Raw genomic sequence first — 19528 nt, 5'->3', positions numbered from 1 at the left:
CGTGGACTTCAACTCCCAGAATTCCTGAGCCAGCATGGGAGTTGAAGTCCATGAGTCATAAAAGAGCCAAGGTTGCCTACCCCTGTACTAGACTTTCATATGGTAACATTTCTCACTTTTTCCATTTTTAAGAGACCTGGTGGTGCAGTGGTTAGAATGCTGTACTGCAGGCTACTTCTGCTGACTCCCGGCTGCCAGCAGTTTGGCAGTTTGAGTCTCACCCGGCCAAGGTTGATTCAGCCTTCCATCTTTCCGAGGTCGGTAAAATGAGGACCCAGATTGTTGGGGCATGACTATGCTAGGGTTGCCAAGTGTCCACTATTTGAGTGGACAGTCCACTTTTTTCACATTATGTTCACTTTTTTCACAAAATAGTGGACATTTTTTTATTCTAAAGCTTTATGATGAAATGGTACGTAATCTAAAGCTGTACAGTCTACTTTTTTTACTACTTAACCCCCCCCCACCGCTTGTCCGCTATTTTTTGGAAGCAGACCTGGCAACCCTAGACTATGCTGACTCTGTAAACTGCTTAGAGAGGGCTGTAAAGCACTGTGAAGTGGTATATAAGTCTAAGTGTTATTGCTATTTTAGCAAGGCACACAAATTCATCTATTTGCCTTTGTGTTCTATTTACATACAACTTGCATTATTCACAAGCTAGGTTCAAGATGGCATAATAAACTTAGGAGGTACATGGAGTGTACTGAAACAGATATATGTTGCCTGTGTGTTTAAGTTATCTGGTACAGGTAGTCCTTGATTTACAACCATAATCGAGCCCAAAATTTATGTTGCTAAGTGAAACGTATGTTAAGTGAGTTTTGCCCCATTTTATGACCTTTCTTGCCAGAGGTGCAAACCGAATCATTGCAGTTGTTAAGTTAATAACATGGTTGTTAAGTGAATCTGGCTTCCCCCATTGACTTTAACTATCAGAAGGTCGCAAAAGGTCATCACATGACCCTGGGACACTGCAACCGTCATAAATACAAGTCAGTTGCCAAGCTTCCAAATTTTGATCACATGACCATGGGGATGTATCAATGGTCGTAAGTGTGAAAAACAGTCATAAGTCACTGTTTCAATGCGGTTGCAACTTTTGAGTTGTCACTAAATAAACTGCTGTAAGTCGAGGACTATTGTATAGTGTTCCTGAACATGCAGCCCCTTGTTCCTCTATGCAGTCTGGTCGTTACCAATCCTGATCTAGATATCGTCTGCCTGAGTAAGCTTTTGGAAACAGCACAATCATCTTGGTATGTTCTTTTTAAGTAATCTCTGTGATTGTAAATTAGCACTAGGTAAGCAAAGTCAGGCAAGTGGAGTTACTATTAGTAAGGGCACTTCTGTCTTTCCTGCTGAAAATTGCGGTGAGGAAGAGTAGAGCCACCAATTTCCAGTGGCAAATAGTTGCATGTTTCCCTCTAGTTTCCCAACAAGTTTCTCTGTAAATTGCTTACTAATCTAAAAGTCCTACTGAACTACTATTGCCTTTCAGTAATATTATCACAGTATGTGATAGAAATGCAACTTTGGCCTCTGTCCTGTTTGTATCTCTCCAACTGATGAACAATTATTGTCTTTACAATTCTCTTATTTCTCAAGTCTTAAGATCGGCTATAGCCAGGGAAAAAGCATCAGAAAAAAAGCTTCTTCTGAAATGAGGGAAGTGAAGCAAGATTATTCAGCCATCACTCCTTTTAGCAGTATGAAGCGTCTGTCGTACACAATCTGCCTCAGAAATGGAGCACGTGAAAAACTGTTGCCCATTGAATAAGCAAAGCAAGAGAAAAAGCAAAGGTCACCCATTTTGCACAATCTCCTCAGGAAGACAGGAGAAATGAGCGCCACCTGGTGGCTGAAATGACCAGGTTTTTGCAAAATACAGTACAATGAAGCTATCTTGGATACACATGTAATTGCTCCACCATTAGCAAGTCTGTCACTAAGGAGTTTGGCATCCAGGGCTTTTTTTCCTCATAGAACGCCCAGAACGGAGTTCCGGCACCTTTTTTGGATGGAACCTTGTAGGGTAGGCAAGGCGGGTTGTATGACATGTGTGAGTTCCGGCACCTTTTTTTTTTTTTTTTTTTTAGAAAAAAAGCACTGTTGGCATCTAATATGAGGAGCTGCTAAAAAGGAACTTAGAATTGAGCAGCATCCTGTAAAGAGCCTACCCCAAGCTTCAGTTCAAATGATTCCCCTGTTTATTTTCAGGTTCTTTTCTATATTCCTTTCAGTGCAAGATCTTGTTGTTGTTGTTTTCAACAAACTGACTTTTGAACTTATGCCATCACATCACATCACATCACACTTGAGAGGTGGAATTCCGAATATACTCTGGGTGACAAATAAAGGTATTTATTGCAGACAGACTTGAGAAACCATTTCCAGCTTTTACAGGGCAATCCTGCAAAGGTTAACTCATAAAACTCAAGTTAAAGCTAACACACTTTAGTAGAAGAGGAGGCTGTTCAACAGTGAGCTGAGAATCCTTGTCTTAGATGGAAAAACAAACAAAATCTAAACATGTTATCTTTCCGGTCTCACTCATCACCTATTCCTGTATTTTTTACAACAGAAAGTGGCACATAAGAAATCTACAGCTCTTTAGAGCTGGTCCCTTCATTTCTCTAACAAAAGACAGACATAACATCCACTGTTATAAATCCCGTGCAGGAGCTGGGGTGGAGAGGCAATGAAAAACAGGGCAAGGATGAGAAGGTGGACTCTGGTCATCTGCCATCTTGGATGTTATAGGCACTCCTCAAAAGGCAAGCAATATCCAGAGTCCGTCAGAGTTGGGCAGCTATAACAAATTTAAATAACCAAACAACTCTTTTTTTTATCAGTATAGAAAAACACAGAGGGCCTGCTGGTTTGGGAATTACACCTTACTTTCAAAGCTATGATAACATGGTAGAGAAAATGATTAAGATATTTGGTACTAAGGTATCAGCGCTCAAGTTCTCAATGAACCATGGAGCTCATTGTGTAAATCCCTCCTTTCCCTGAAACCTACATCTCAAGATTACTGCTGTGTAAATAAAGTTGGGGGAGATCCCATTTGTGGCACCTTGAGCTTCCAAAGCAAAGATGGGATATGCAATAAATGCAATAAAGAACAGCAATTAAAATGACCACCACCATAATAATAACGTCCTTTTGTAGATAACATTTGGATCTCATCCAACAATGTAGTAAGCTCATTCCTGTTGTGTTATAAACAATTGCTGTACTTTGAAAATATCTTAAAGCAGTGGTCCCCAGCCTTTCTGGCTTAGCGGCTCAGCGGGGGGGGGGGATAGGGAATGGTTCTGTGTGAGTGACAGACGTGTGTGTGAGCGCAAGCACCCGCCACTTGTACAAGTGGAGCTCCATGCTCACACGCTCACCTGCCACTTTGTGTGGTCTGGTTCCCGGGACCCGTCTTAAAGTAAAGCCAGAGACAGTGATGGTAGTGTGCAATAGTGTAATAATGTGTGGGAAAGACCTGGGGAGAACAGGCCAAGTAATGCTGCTAAGGCAGTGGTTCTCAACCTTTTTAATGCTGTGACCCCCCAACCGGTCGTAAGTCGAGGACTAAACCGGTCGTAAGTCGAGGACTACCCAACCGGTCGTAAGTCGAGGACTTTCCCTGCCCGGGAGCGCCGCGCATGCGTGGTTCCGCCCCCTGCGCCGGCCGAGGCGTAGCTAGCAAGCAGCAGAGACGGAGCAGGCCGACCACCAGCTGGCCCAGCTCAAGGGAGGTAAGGCACCCGCCGGAAAAGGGGAAAAAAATGGCAGACAGCCTTGCTTGGCGACCACCGTGAAATGCTCGATCGACCCCAAATGGGGGCCCGACCCATAGGTTGAGAACCACTGTGCTAAGGGAACAGTCAAATAAGAGACAACTTAGTCTGCAGCTAGATAATTGGGCGGGCAAGAGGCTCAGAGAGATCCTTCCTAGTTTCTCATGCATTAAAGCAGACATGTCAAACTCGTGACTTCACATGACGTTGCGCGACGTATCGGAACTTTTTCCCCATTGCCGGCAATGGAATGGGCATGGTTTCCTCATGACGCGTCCAGCCCACGGGCCAGCAGTTTGACACCCCCGCATTAAAGGAAATGGAGAAAGGGAGGGGAATTATACTTTCAGATTTACAAGTTTCTGTTAATGTAGTTTTACAATAAAGTAGAAATAGCTCAAAGGGTTGTATTTCCTGGTCTGTTCTACCTAGTAAGGCTGACAAATAGTTCAATGCTGTGTTACAAGAAAAATCCATGTGTTATACTTTTTTATTGCCTTTAAAAGGACTCCAAAAGCTGCTGACAAGATCAGCTTGGGTGTACGATGCACATGTGGACAAGCAAAGCAGAAATATACGTAGAGAGAAAAAGACAGCAAGATATAGGGTTTTTAATACCATATTGTACTGCTGGGGTGGAGAGACTGGCAGGAGGACTTGGGGACAGGAGCTTGGAGAGTACTGAACTGGCTGCGGAGAGGACTGCAATGCTGGGACCGGCTAAGAGAGGAGCAGGAAGGGAAAAAGAGAGGGGAGAAGGGGAAGAAACAGGCATGAGAAAAGGGAGGGGAAAAAAAGAGAGGAGAAAAGGTAGAAGGAGGTTAGTAACTGTATATACATACAGATAAGCAATTTTTAAAGCTCCACCAGCGACCGAGCTCTTCCCTCACCCCCTCCCCATCTATTTTAAAGAGGAAAAAAAGAAAGAAATGAGTGCTCTGGGAAAATATTTGGTCAGAGGGAAAGAACAGGAGGAGTTGCATGGTCTTGGATCTCTGGGGAACCCGAGATATATACATATGTATTTTTCCCTAGCATTTTCCCGCAGGGCATATATATCCCAGCAGAAGCAAGTGTGCATACATCCAGCCAGCCTCATAAAAAAGGATGAGCTGGACAACCAGGTCTTGAGAACGCGTCAGAGTTCAGGAAGCAAACTTCTCCGCCTGCGTCTTAGACCACCTTCCCGATTCTTGGCAGAGGAAAAAAGCAGTAGTTTCAACTCCAACCGGAACAATGGTTTATCTATTTCTACATGGGAATTTTTACACAATCCGCAATTCTACACAGCCCACTAGGCTGGAGCGTATACATTTAAAGCAACTCAGAATGAATGAAAGCTTACTTATTCAAAATGCTTCTTCTGTTTTTCTCATGGTCAGAAAGCAAAAGGGGATAAATATCATTGGACGGTCTAGAGCAGGGGTAGGCAACCTTGGCTCTTTTATGACTCGTGGCTATGCTGGCTCAGGAATTCTGGGAGTTGAAGTCCACGAGTCATAAAAGAGCCAAGGTTGCCTACCCCAGCTCTAGAGGGATGCAGTTAAGTAAGGGGAATAAAACGCGAGTAAATAGTTGGTAAGCTATTTTGTGGATGTCTCCATAGGCTTTTAGGAAAATATCAAAAGGCTGTACATTCTAACAAGTCAGGAAAGTAAACAAAAGGGCCCACCCCAACCTGGGCATCCTCCAGATGGATGTACCTCAATTTCCAAAACTGTCAGCACCAGCAATGCTGGCTGGAGGATTTAACAAGTTGAAGTCAATACTTCCAAATATTGCTCAGGTCAAAGAAAGCTGAACCCCTCCTATGGGTTTTTAAAAAATATATTGCTTTGGGTTCTTTTTTCTACTTGGAAACATGAAGGACTAGAAACCAGAACAAAGGAGGTTCCCCTTTCACACATTAAGACACAAATACAAAATATGCTTTTTGAGAACGTGCTATTAGCTGGGGTGGAGCACTGGAGGTCTTTAACAAATAAAGATGACTAACTTTAACAAATAAGGGTGATGAAGTGAGCCCAATTTCATCAATAAGATTATAAAGTTTAAAGATAATTGGCTATAAGTGAAAACACATTAATACAAATTACCCTTTATGTCTCCCCATCCCATTTCTAGCTTTATATAAATGATTGTGCTTAATGGAAAGTTATTGAAAACTTGGCTTACTTTATGCTTGCCTTAATATAAAATGGAATTTCCAAATGTATTATTGCTTCTTAAATCTGATAGGAATGCTTATATCCCTTTCCCCTTTAAAAGGAATCTAAATCCAGATAACAAAATCCTTCTGTTTCTCTTAACCATAGGTTCTATTCTATATTATAGTTATGTACAAGATTGTAACATAGTAAATATTTATGCATTCGTGTATTTATTTATATCCTGCCTTTATAAATAACTTAGAGTGATGAATGTACTAATACCCCTTCCTCCTATTTTCCTACAACAGCCCTGTGAGGTGGGTTGGGCTAAGAGAGAATGACTGGCCCAATCTCACTCAGCTGGCTTTCATGCCCAACTACATAACATCATCTGTCTTAGTGAGTGTGGAGTTTGCTCTCTGTTTATATACAGTAGCTTCCCCTGCAAATATTGGTATTGATGTGTGTGTATATGTGCGTGTCTGTTGTGTTTGTGTTTCTCTTTTCTTTGGTAGTTTTTTTTTAATTAAAGTATAGTTTTCTACTTGTTTGTTTGTTTGCTTGATTAGGGTATTGTTTTCTGCTTTGTCTGGTGTTAATTCCTACTTATCTGGATGTTGGCTGCTGGAGCGGATGCATTCTGATATTTTGGTTTCCTTATTAGCTTTTTTATTGTCACTTTTGATTGGTGTTTAAACATGGCTTATCTCTATCTGTTTATTGGTGGCTGATCTGTCAGAGTGTCAAGCTTCTAGGAATTTGCTAGTGTTTTTCATTTTAGCTTGGCCTAGGATATTCACAGCTGGTTGAGTCTGTCCATGTGTCATAAAAAAATTAAGAAGCTTCCATTGTATCTTTTGAGTTGGTGGTGTTGGTGTTCATGAATGCACCCTGCTAGTCTTCTGCCTGTCTGTCCAACATAGTGTTGGAGTCCTTATACTCTCTATTTTATAAGTGACTCCTGTTTTTTTCTTCTTGGGCTACTGGGTCATTTGGTTTACTTAAAAGGTTCTTAAGTGCTTTAGTTGATTTGTGTGCTATGATGATACTGTGTGGTGTTAACAGTCTGTTGGTTGTTTCTGAGATGTTTTCGATGCATGGACGTATTATCTTTCTCTTAGTTTGTGTTGGTTGTGCTGTAGTGGATTGAGTGGTCACTTTTTTTTGATAAAGTTGCACGGATTCTTTTGCTAGTTGTAGTTCTATGGATGTAAAAGAGTGCCATGACCTCAAATGAAACCATGACCTCATTTTCTTCTATTATTGGGTCTTTGATTTTCTGGAGGCAGGGTAGTGGGAAGACAGAATATCTCTGTGAGAGATACAAGCTTCTTTTAAAGTTTTTAGCTGTATTGTATGTTGGAGTCCCTGGTAGTGACACAACTGGATGAAGATGTATATTGAGACTTAAGGCTTCCATAGAAGTTTGGGACGATGGGTCCACTACTTTTCATCTGACCTTTCTTGATTGGGTCATTAAGGCTTCTCTTGATCAGGCTGCCTAGTTGTCTAGTTTCTGCATTGGCTTGGCATTTACTGGGAAGCAATAGGAGTCAAGGGGAAAAGGTCAAAGAGAGAACCATCTTCATAGTACCTGATGTATGCTTCTTTAGTAGAAGCACTCAGGGCTGTGACCCCTAAGCTGGAAGAATGGCTCGAACACATTCCAGGAACAACATCAGAGCTAATAAAGGAGAATATCTGTAGCTCAGGGTTGAAATGAGGGGTCCTTGATGGTCTCTGAGCTTGGCTGTTGTCTTGCAGATGCCTCATTACCCAAACTAGGTAACATCATCAGTGCACATGCTAGCACCTGATGAGGCAAAGGTGCTTTTTCCAAAGGCAACTGGACTTCGTTTTTCCTTGAAGACATTTTGCTTCTCATCCAAGAAGCTTGTTCAGTTCTGACTGAATTGTAGTGAATGGAAGGAGTTATATTCCTTGCAGGCATCTGGTCATTACGACTCTCTCTGAGAATCGCTGAAGCCACTTAGAGGTTTATCTGTGCACTCAGGTCACCTGAATAGTGCAAATGGGTGTGGAGCCTTCTTGGAACTGCTGAAAGGACCGTGTTGTAAACAGGAGATAGGTGGTGTCGAACCCCTCCCCTTCTGTAGAGAGAGGGCTGTTCAGTTTTAACACAGATGGCCTCTTTCACCTCCTCTCTGTTCGGAATGTGAACTTGTGCGGCATATGGCTGTCTTCCAAAGAGTGACCTTTGTCTTTCAAATGCAGATGGATTGATGAATCTCCTCTTGATGGGTTTGTTCCTTCCATTCTCCACCATTCAGTCAGAACGGAAGAAGCTTCTTGGATGAAAGCGAAACGTCTTCAAGGAAAAACAAAGAAAGTCCAGTTGCCTTTTGAAAAAGCACCTTTGGGGACAACCATGACTTGGATGACTGAGAATCTCCACAGACATTTAGCACTAATTTGTGTAATGAAATGTCTGTGAGAAAACAACCAAACTCAGAGAGCACCAAGGACCCTCTCAACACCAGAGCTGTGCAGAACAACATTTAGAAGAATGTAGTGCAAGGTATGCATGGAAGCCTCAAACGCCAAGGCCTCTGATAGAGCATCTGAGATTGAGGAAAACACACAACACCATTTATGGGGTAAGAAAGGATTTAAAAAAAAATAAAATGTAGGATAAAACATAGTAACAGTAACTTACGTCAAGTGAAAAAGAGACCTTTGGACTACAATTCTTCATCTAGAGTAGAACCACATATGTATTCATAATGTAAAGTCCCTTTCCATGAATTTGCACTTGGCTTTAGTTAATGACCCTCAAACCCTGGATACCTGAGATCTGCTCTCTCCTATGCTACAGCTGAAGATACACAGTCCATTAAAAGGAAAAGGGGAGGGAAAAAAAAGGAAGAGGAAAGAGGTGCCTAGAAGGGAGAAAACCTTTTTCATATTTTGTCTTATAAAATATGATACCTGTCTGGCCAGTTCAATCTGACAAAGATTGGTATGCTCCAGGTTCCATCAATTAAACCATGCCATCTGCTGGGACCACAGAAACACAACTGCTCTATAGCAGCACCTGTTTTCTGGAATGAGGTTCCTCCCAAAATTCAAATGGTCCCCACCCTATTTGCATTTTGAAGGACCTTGAAGACTTGGCTCTTCATGCAGCCTTTGGCAAGGACGACTGATGCCCCTTTCTTTTTCTTTTTTAATTGGTTGCCATTCGAGTTTGTTTCCTTTGCCGTGTCTGGTTTTTTTTTCCTATTGGTTTTATGTTTTTCTATTGTTCCTTATTTTTTAAATGTTTTGAACCACCCAGAATCACTGGGAGCCAGGTGCCATATACCTGTCAATCAGCATCTTCATCTGGACCAAACTATTAAGCATATACCTATAGGTCCTGCAAGTCATACATACCCTACAATAAGTCATGTGTTGTTTTTGCACAGCAAAATAAACTCAGCAGGGTGTGGTATCAGGGCAGGAGTCACCCATGATACATGATTAAACTTGACACTCCTCCTCTTGATCTAGTTTGAAGCTGACGCACTTATCAGCACCTTTTTAGAGCAGCTGCGCTTTTTTCTTGCGCATGCATGTAGCTACATGACCTTAAGAAATGTAAGTGGTACCCAACAAGAGGCAACCGAGAAGGAAATATGAGCATATTTTTTACCATGCAAGCTCAGGAAAGGAAGTGCTGGCAGATGCAGTCTGTATACGCTTGCCTGATCCGAATCGCCTTTTTCCGCTTCAGGCCTTATATATCCGGCACATCCCTAGTGAAGAATCTAAAGAATTAAGGCGCCCATTCTTCGTATTTCTATTGATGCAGCCTGAAAATTTCCTTGAGGGAGTAAGTTTGGGACATCATTCTTCCCTGCATTTGACTACACCTGGTAGGATCCAATTGAGAAATAGAAAGAGAAAAACCCGAACACGGTTTGAAGAGGGAGGTAAATACAGAATGTGTACGCCTCTGCTCTGTCCCTACTAATATAGACCCTGGGGCACTACAGTCTTATCTAGAAAAATCTCCTACTCAAAATGTTTTGAGGGTCACCTCAAAATACACGTGACAGGAAGCCAGGCATGTACCCAATTTTGTGCTACAATCAAACCAGAAGGCGGAGAGTCTAAGGGGACTAATTTGTGCACAAGGTCATAAACATTATTCAAGCTTCATATAAACATTTCCGAGTGCTCCACTGGCCACCACTTCCTCAGTTAAGGAGCCACAAGGAAGAGCTTCCCACACAGCGGTAGCATTGAATAATGACTCACCTGTGATATGATGTGATTAGTCATTGCTGGCTGTTGCTGCGGTGTGGGTGGAAGTGGCTGCGGCTGCAGCTGCTGAGCGGCACACGGCAAGAGGCTTCGGCCAGGCTGCGCAGAGGAGACTTGGCTGCAGGCTTCAGGAGTACTTAGAGAGAGACCTTCATTAAAATAAAATGGAGTGGGTAAGGTGTGAGCAAAGAACCTGCTTTTTTTTCCCCTGTAAGAAGTGGTGCCAGGGCTCAACAGTGCCTAGAAAAAAACACAGGATTCCAAATCCTAGACTGTATGCAGAAATATGTCTCTTGGTGCTCTCTGAGCTGGCTTGTTTTCTTGCAGACGTTTCATTACCCAAACTAGCTAAGATCATCTGTGCTAGTATCTCTAGCACTGATGATATTACCTAGTTTGGGTAATGAAACACCTGTAAGAAAACAAGCAGAGCACCTCATTTCGACCCTAAGCTACAAATAGTCTCCTTTATTGGTAGAAATGTGTCTGAATGTACTCAATTTCTACTCAAACTTTCCTGTGATTAATTTACGTGGTCCAGGTCTGAGCTGAGATAGTCTATGGATCAGGGGTAGTCAACCTTGGCTCTTTTATGACTCGTGGACTTCAACTCCCAGAATTCCTGAGCCAGTTATGCTGGCTCAGGAATTCTGGGAGTTGAAGTCCACGAGTCATAAAAGAGCCAAGGTTGACTACCCCTGCTATGGATTGATGCTCAGCCTTAGCTTATTGAAACCTTTGTGAAAAGTTCACGTTGTTTTACTGATTTCTATAGATTCTTCTGAGCATCTCCGAAGAGTCTAAAAATATGTCCATAGCAAATCCATGATAAAAAAAAAAACTTAAATTGTGCAATATTCCATCACTGAAACATCTCTTTGGGGTGTACCAGAAATGATCTGATCATGAAACAGCCTCTTGTAAAGTTGAAATACTTCTGATCTTTTGATCTATTGATCATAATAAATTTTATTACCACTACACTTGACATGTTGAGGATAGAATGGGATGTTCCAAGGGCAGAATGTTTTAACCTTGAAATGATTAAAAATAACATCCTGCATAATCCTATTTCACACTGAAAAGACTACTGTGAATGAATCAAACCAGTAAATCATATTTCGCAATACAATAATATAACAAAGCAAAGGTGAATGAGGACCACATTTCTAGCTTCCTTAAAAATCTTTGAAACTATTTGGGCTTTGAGTTTTTTTGAGCTTCTCTCTCTCTCTCTTTCACACACACACACAAACACACACACACACACACACACACACACAGAGCGACAGAGAGAGAGGGGGAGAGAGACAGAGACAGAGAAACATAAACACGGTCTCAACTATTCCCCTACTACTATATTTAAAAACGGTTCTCTTGGTAACAATATCTTTACTTCAAAAGTAGAGATTTCCAATTAGGAAGAAATGGCTTCCAAATAAATGTAATCCAGAAGATGAAAAACAACATGTGGGCAAGCCATTCTTATGTATACAATACATTCCAGTCAAAGAAGCTGGTAAAATTAGAAATATTTTTATACTGAGTGCAAAGATGATGCTTTATTGGATGCTAGCCATAATTATTTTCATATATTCACACAGTTCTAGATTTCCATCAGATTCACTTAGTATTGCACTCTGTCTCCATGTCCTTTAAAAATGCATTAACTGTATTATACATTTACTTCAAATAACGTAAGTATTTTTAAGGCAAAAACTCCATGGCACCCAATCAAAATGCATTTTTCACCTTTTTTTAACACAAAACACAAAATTGTAGCTTTAAGCCACTAGAGAACAAGGGGGAGATAAAGTAAAATATGCACCAGGATATATTTTCGTGTATGTATGAATTTTTTTTTTATCTGACTTCCAGTTTGCCATCGCGGCCGCCACGGACACTGGAAGGCGAGCTCCATCTTCCGCGTTTGATTTCGTTCCGCTGGGGGATCCTGGAAAGGGTCGAAAGTCGCCCTGTAGGGGCGGCGAGCAAGGAGGGGACCCCCACTTGAAAATAAGGATTCTATTTATTTAATATTTAAAAATTAGACCCAAAAGAAAAAAATTATGAATGTTTGATTTATTGATTAACCCAGACAATATATATAATGGTTTTGATTTATTGAAGGGGATACTGTATTATTAATTAGATGATTTAATATGGTGGGAAATAGATAACTTTTAGAAAATAGAACAAGACTATACTCAAATAGATAAGATGTGTATTTTGAATATTAGATTCTGTTATGAATTGAGATAAGGGAAACTTTGGTTACCTAAAGCCTGGAAATTATAAATATCAAGTGTTAAATTTGAATATTGATGGGAAACTAAAAATTGGGGAAAAACCAATAACAGGACATTGATTGTCTATAAAGATTGAATGTAAAAGTAATTAAGATATGTATAAGCTAAAAATTTATTGATAAATATAAGAATGATGTTTTTACTTAGTTGATATAATAAGAACTGTATTAGCTTAAATACGAGATAGTAGATATTAAGGGAAAAAGAGAGGAAATATTTGATGTTGTAACTTGAGATTTGTGCTAAAGATTTTTGTATGTTATTGAAGTATTGATTAATCCAGCCACCACGTTGCTTTTTAAATGCTTAAATGTAAAATTAGAAAACTAATAAAATATTATTTAAATTTTTTTTATCTTCAGTGATGTTCCAATAGGTCAAATGCATTAATTCACAATAGAGTCACAGTACAAAAAAGCAGATTCAGACCATGTTTCCCACTATATTATACATCATAAGTGACTTTTTATTACAGAAGGCCTTCAAGTTATAATGGCAATGGGGACCAGCATTTCTGTCGCTAAGTGATGTGGTTGTATAGCTCAACATCACATGACTGCATTGCTTAGCGACAGGGCACACCCTGTTGTCCTCATTAACCAACTCCCAAGGGCCATTAGCTGAGAACCTACCCTAATTCAAACCATTCCTGTCTTGGCCCTTCCCTATCTCCACCACCACCACCGAGCCCCCCCTCCCCAATTGCAATCCTTCTGGCCACCCTGCACAGCCCCAGAACCATGCAGCTTTTGGGCTCCTTGTTGCACTGCAACTCAGGGGCTTCTTGTTGTGCCATGCTCTGGAGCAGCAAGAAGCCCCTGAACTGCACTGCAGCGCAAGGCTCCAGTTGACTCAAGAAGCCCCAGCTGCCCCTATCCAGCCCAGCATCACGGCCATCCTAGGAAACCCCAACCACTCCAGCCCAGAGGCACGGAACAAAAGCCACAGCTACAGCCAACTTTAGCCACCCTAAATTCTGTGGCTCTTTCCACCCTGCACTCCACCCCTCCACCCCCACCCTTGAGCTGACCTTTGCTGCCGTTTTGCTCCCGCTGCCTATGTGGTATGACTGGCCCGGTCCTTCACGAAGCAGCTGGTGGCCATCTCAGGCCTTCTTCTAAAGGTCTCACAAAAAAACCCTGCCACACGTAACCTTGGGAAGAAAGCCTAGTGAAGGGTCAGGTTGAGCATGCTTGGTCAGCAGTGGGAGCAAGAAAAGGACAAAGGTCAGTGTGGGCAAGAGAGCAGAGGGTGGCAGGGGCTATGGAGTGGAGGGACCAAAATTGCAGAGATTTGAGGGCGGGGGAAAGACAGTCAGATGAAGGAATTGAAGTTCCTCTGAAGTTATAAGTTTGGGCAGGCTACCAAATGCCCAAAAGTTTGATCACATGACTGTGGGGGTTCTGCAATGGCTGTAACAAAGCCTGGGTATATGTACCATTCATTCAATGCCGCTGTAACTTTGAAATGTCACTGAATCAATGGTGATAACTCGAGGACTACCTGTATATGTAACCTAGTTTAATCTACTGTGCTAAAACCTTAATGCTTTTTGCAAAGGTGATGCAAAACTTGAAGCTCCAATATACAGATGCTTTACTGGGATACAGAAAGATGCTTTCGTGTTTATTTCTTCAAGTCAGAAATGTTAGGTATCTTCAATTTAATAAAACAAGGTTTTTAAATTTGCAATGCCTATCCAGGAAACCAAATAAACTTGGGATAACTACAGATCTTTCATCCACTATGAAGTGACCAGTAAATTTTCAGTTTAAAAGCTGGGGAAAATTAAGTCTCCTAGAACTTTGGTTCTGCCTGCAACCAAGATGTGGTGCCATCCCAAATGTGATTATTAACTATTTATGACAAAGCAGTGAGATAGCCCAAATCTACGCAGTAGGCCTCAAGGATAAAGTTGGATTCCAAATCTTATGCAATCAAATGAAATATTAGCCTGGGGGAGGGGGGGAAACAGGTGATCTGATTATCATTATCATTATCATTATTGATCATTATCATTATCATTATTCTGTATCCCTTTCTCTGGGTTAATTCTAAGGTGAGTCCTTTTTTTTCATCTCTGTGAAACTTAATATTCTAAACAAAAACCCCTCCCTTCCAAAAACCCTCTTTATTTTCCCTGTACAGGAAAGGCTTTCAGCGTTCTGTTTCTGACTGTAATGGTATGACCATAATTACAGTGGCATTTGAGCAACAGTAGGCACTAACTAGTTTTTACTCCCACAGACATTCTTGCAAGGACAGAATTATCATCACCACTTCCCCTGATGAATGCAAAGGATTCAGGAAATATATTACATTTATTTACTTTTTGTTAAAGCCAACAACTAACACCACGCACAGCTCAACCCACCACACGCTGGACCTTCTTGGATATGATTGCTCTGCTTTATAATAGCACTGAATGGTACCCAGATTAGGAATTCACCTGTACAAGCCGACTGCTCTAGGGACCAAGCACGACTCCACTTCTTCGTTTTGTCACAGAAAAATCACTGAATAATTAAAGGGCTGATCCACATGTGATAAGAGAGTGTAAAGTTTTTCCTAGGTGTTTCCGAGACTCACAGACAACTCTATAGGACTCTTGTGGTATATATCCTCATGCTATTTGTGCATTGTGACTTAAACTGCACATGCAATAAATAGTCCAAAACAACTGTGTAGGAAGCTGCTTTAGCCTTCCCATTTGTTATGTGTCATATTTAGCTAACTATTCAGGTTAACCACCAAAAGATGCTGTTATGACCTCTTATGACACGACATAGCATGTTCTTACCAATAAATTACTTTCACTCTAACTGTGGTCCCTATTCTTCTCATGTATGACGTATGCAATTGAAAAAAAAAACAGAACAGAACACAGTGTTAAAAATAAATGGTAAACGGAAAGGTAACTTGACATTTTGCTCTTTATTTTATCCATATGGTTAGTATTTGGTCTTTGGATTCCTGTTTGCCTCTTGCTGTTAGAAAAGATTCTACGTAAATGATAAAATGAAAATGTCGAACTACCAGCCCCTTCGAAAGACGGTGCTGTATTTGCTGAAAATAAGAGATCTTAAGGAACAGTTGCTATGCAAAAAGAAATTAAAATGAAGCAGATTTATGTTGCAAGAAAATTCAACCAAACCCGCCATCTAGTCTTCTTTAAAAGCACATGAAGGATTCACTTGACACAGTCTCTGGTTAAAATATTTATGTTTGAAGGACAGAGAGAAAGAGGACCAAGCTTTACTTGTTGGCGTAAGAAAATCATGAGTTTGCATGAAGTTATGCCCTAAATATTTGTACAGGAATCTACATAATTCTTCTCTTGTAAGTTTCTCAGGGGTGGCTCCTAAGGAAGGAAGCATTTTTGCACATATTTGCATACCCAACATCATCAAGAGTCTGAATAAATCAACCGTTTCTGCACCAAGGAGGGATAGCTGGACAAGGACATAAATAGTTTTTTTCCAGTTCTGTGACTGAAAGAAACACAATCTCCTTGATTATCAATCCAGGGAGCTTGCAAATGAAAAAAAAAATTATCTACATCCTACTGACTGATGGGAATTGTAGTCCAAAACATCTGAGGTTTACTGGTTGAGAGGTACCCGAGGGGCCAGGAGAAAGAATTGGTAGCAGGGAAGAGGTTCTCTAGTACTAGTGCCCAATAAGGAAAATGCTGGCAATGAAGAGGCTAGAAGAAAGAGGAACATAATCAGAAACAGGACCAAAATTTCAATCTCCTGAAACCCCGTTGGGTCTAAAATGCCAACCCAGACACAAAAATTTCCTTTTTTGCTGCTAATTATGCACTCAAACTCCTACGTAAAGGAGTAGGCAGCACCATCCAAATCGCATTCGGTATCACTCAGGTCTGTGTCTATTATGCTACGATGCCAAAATAAGTCCGGCATGAAGGGAAATCCAAGCTGAGTGATCAAAATACGGCACATCCAATACATTTAATTATACATCTCTTTGATAATACTTTGCAAAATAGTACTTTTGTGAGGGCAGAAATAACTACTTGCTTAAAGCCACCTCATGAATTTGCATTCGAGACTTCCTAACCCACAGCTCCTGCTTTCGGTCACATTCCCACACAAGGTCTTGGTGTTTTTAAGAACTTTTCATTACATAATATATTCATATACCAGCTGCCATGTAGCACTCCTCCACCAGTCTCTCTTCCCATGGGAATAATGTGACAGAGAATAATGGAAGAAGGAAAGGGATGAAACTTAGTTATTTGTGGGACAAAGATGGGCGAGCAGTTAAAAGTAACCAATGGAGATACAACTAACAGACCAACATAAAAAGGAGCAGCATTTATTCTGCATTTTTATTACAGTTTTTGTACAAATGAGATAAAAAAAATAAAAATTCTGAGAATATGCATCACTAAATCACCCAGCAACACAGTCTATTCTTGGTGCTTTAGTTGTGAACCACACTTACTGCATGCCTGCCTTGATGGCTTTCTTCTGTGACTTAAAAAGCTATGTACATGGTTTAAAAATGGGTGTCAAATAGCTAGATGCCAAAGACAAAACAAAAAATGTCAATGTTCTTTGATGCAAAGACCAACTTTTCATGCATCTGCACAACCAGATGGGTGACAGGATTTTTTTCCAACACCATGATGACTATGAAGGCAGGGGATCATGTTCGTAAACAAGTATGCTAAAAGGAAAACACGGTAAAAGAAATAAACAAAGGCATATCAGTCCCTGCCCTTGAAGTAAACAGGCTGAGTAGATGGATGGTTATATATGAGTCATCCCTAGTGCTGTAGAAAGCAACAGTGAGAGAGGAGACACAATGTTACTTTATGCCACCCTCTGTATTGACACATCCCTATTTCTGAGGGTAAAAGGATGAATTAGTACATCTGTAAATGCATCATCCACCCCATAAATTAAGTATGCTACATAATACTGCGGAGCGATGGAAGAGAATCTTGGAAGTGCATGTTCTTTCACCTTGATGGGAAAGAAATAACAATATGCTAACTTACCCATACAAATAACAAGTACCAACGCAGATGCTGATGACTGTACAATAGCACTGAAGGTACCTCTCCATGCACCACTTCTCCTTCAGAAGCGTATTTAATGTTACCCAACATTTCCCAACCTGCTACTTTGTTGATGTTTCAGATTACAGGCTGATCTCTATTCCTGACATGCTAGGTAGGTGAAATCGCATTTTCTAGCCTTGTTTGCCTGACCTAAGAGATGTAAAATTCATCTTTTCAAAAAAATTTCAAGAGCCACCATCATTTTGGGTTGCATATATATGGAAACTCGTCAGTTTTCTTATGATCTGTTTCTAGCTGGGAATGATTAAGAGTTTTTACTGAATAACACACCAATTAAAACAGATAAGAAATCTCAGAATGAAATTACAGAATTCTGAATGCTGATTTTTATTTTATCCAAGAGAACTAGACGAGGTTTATATTCTGCACATCATTCTCACTGACGGCTATTGTGGAACAGGTCATCAACACTGAAGCCTGTACCAGACTGGCATGGTATGACCTATAAACAGCTCAAGGGGAAAAATGGAGACTAAGCATTATCACTTTGGGTTGCTTTTCAACGTGAACATTTTTTAAAGCTGACACAGCACTAAAAAGGGCCTTCATAAAATCCAACATATATGGCTCAGAAATAAAATATCATCATGTTTAAAGCAGTTCTAATTGGATTAAAAAGACAGAAGGTATTTTGTCAATATGGCCCAGTGTTGTAGTTGAGATCCAGATCCAGATGATACTTAAAGAGACTGACTTTTTCTCAACATCTCAATCATCTCTGGAATGGGACAAAAACCTCGATACCAGCTCGTTTCCTGTTGCCGGCTCCGTTTCTCACAGCTGACATGACTGCTATCTAGCGCAAACGTTTCAGGGTGCCTCCTCTTCAGGTCTTTTGATTTCTATAGTGTTAAGCAATGCTAATGCATGAGAGGCGGGCTAGGACCCACTGGAAGGGGGACACACAGGATTACCCCAAGATATAGTCACCACAAACTTAGAATCTCTTATTTTACTTGAAGAAGGGCAAATAAAGAGTTACCTGGCCTGGCAGTCCTGTTGGCGCCATTCCCTTTGCCAATGCCGCCAATGCTGTCTCCTCGGGTCAAGATAGAAATGCCACTGAAGCTGCTGGCTTTGGTGACCGGGGGCCGCAGATTGCGCGTCGAGCCATCAGAGTCTGTGCTACTCCACGGCCGGGGCTCCAGGGATTTCATCTCACTCTCCGTGCTGCTCTGGCGGCTGCCTGAAGCCCGGCTGAGCCCATCTCGGTTACCCCTGTGGCAGGGATGGCAACGACTGTTATTGTGGGACCAGAAAAAGGCACAGCCTGTCTAAACATTCAAGGTGTCAATGTTTTGGCATTGGAACAGCAGACAAATGAGCACAAGTAGCTACACCGAAAAGGGCCAGCTGAAAAGCTACTGGCGTTCAAACAGACTTAACCTGTAGGCCGATGGACCTTACAGGCTGCCCCTGGAGAACTAGGCAGAATGGTCAGCATCACAATGGAGGGGTGACAACCTAAGTCAAAACTGCCCTCCGTAACAAGTGCTCTGACCAAAAATGTAGGATGAGTTCAAGCAGGCCCCTGCTCTGACATCAGAATTTGAATGTCCCTCCTAACTCAGGGAGCAGGTGTTTCCAGCAGGCAGTTTAATTTAAGCAGTGTAACTTTTTGGGGGAGTAAACTGCAGCAGGGGCATCACGAAACCATTTGAAACCTTTTGTGCTAGAAAGTGATTGGAATGTTTCCTCGCGTAGCATGTACCTGCAACTCGCTCCTTACAAACACTTGTCAAAAATTATCTCAGCGCTGAAAACATAGAATCTGCACACGACATCACTAAACAAGAGCAAGTTGGTGAGAACTGGAAGAAAGTGTGAAAAATACTGGCAGTCTAGTTCGTATGTGAGAAGGTACAAATGAAAAACAAGATTGTTCCTAAATTC

At 41.2% G+C, this 19528-nt stretch overlaps 1 protein-coding gene across 1 annotated transcript in view; it reads right to left on the bottom strand.

Moving 5' to 3' along the window:
- Positions 1-19528, bottom strand: part of R3HDM2 (R3H domain containing 2) — a 77070-nt gene that overhangs the window by 26991 nt on the left and 30551 nt on the right. The window contains exons 13-15 of the mRNA XM_015816352.1: positions 18618-18853; positions 10208-10362; positions 4413-4514 (exon numbers count right to left, since the gene is read on the bottom strand). Of these exons, the coding sequence (XP_015671838.1) occupies positions 4413-4514; positions 10208-10362; positions 18618-18853 (493 nt within the window). The remainder of the gene's footprint in view (positions 1-4412; positions 4515-10207; positions 10363-18617; positions 18854-19528) is intronic.

This window comes from Protobothrops mucrosquamatus, unplaced genomic scaffold, assembly GCF_001527695.2.
Source record: "Protobothrops mucrosquamatus isolate PMUCROS unplaced genomic scaffold, P.Mucros_1.0 scaffold434, whole genome shotgun sequence".
Taxonomy (NCBI): Eukaryota; Metazoa; Chordata; class Lepidosauria; order Squamata; family Viperidae; genus Protobothrops; species Protobothrops mucrosquamatus.
This window is presented reverse-complemented; position numbering and strand designations above follow the sequence as displayed.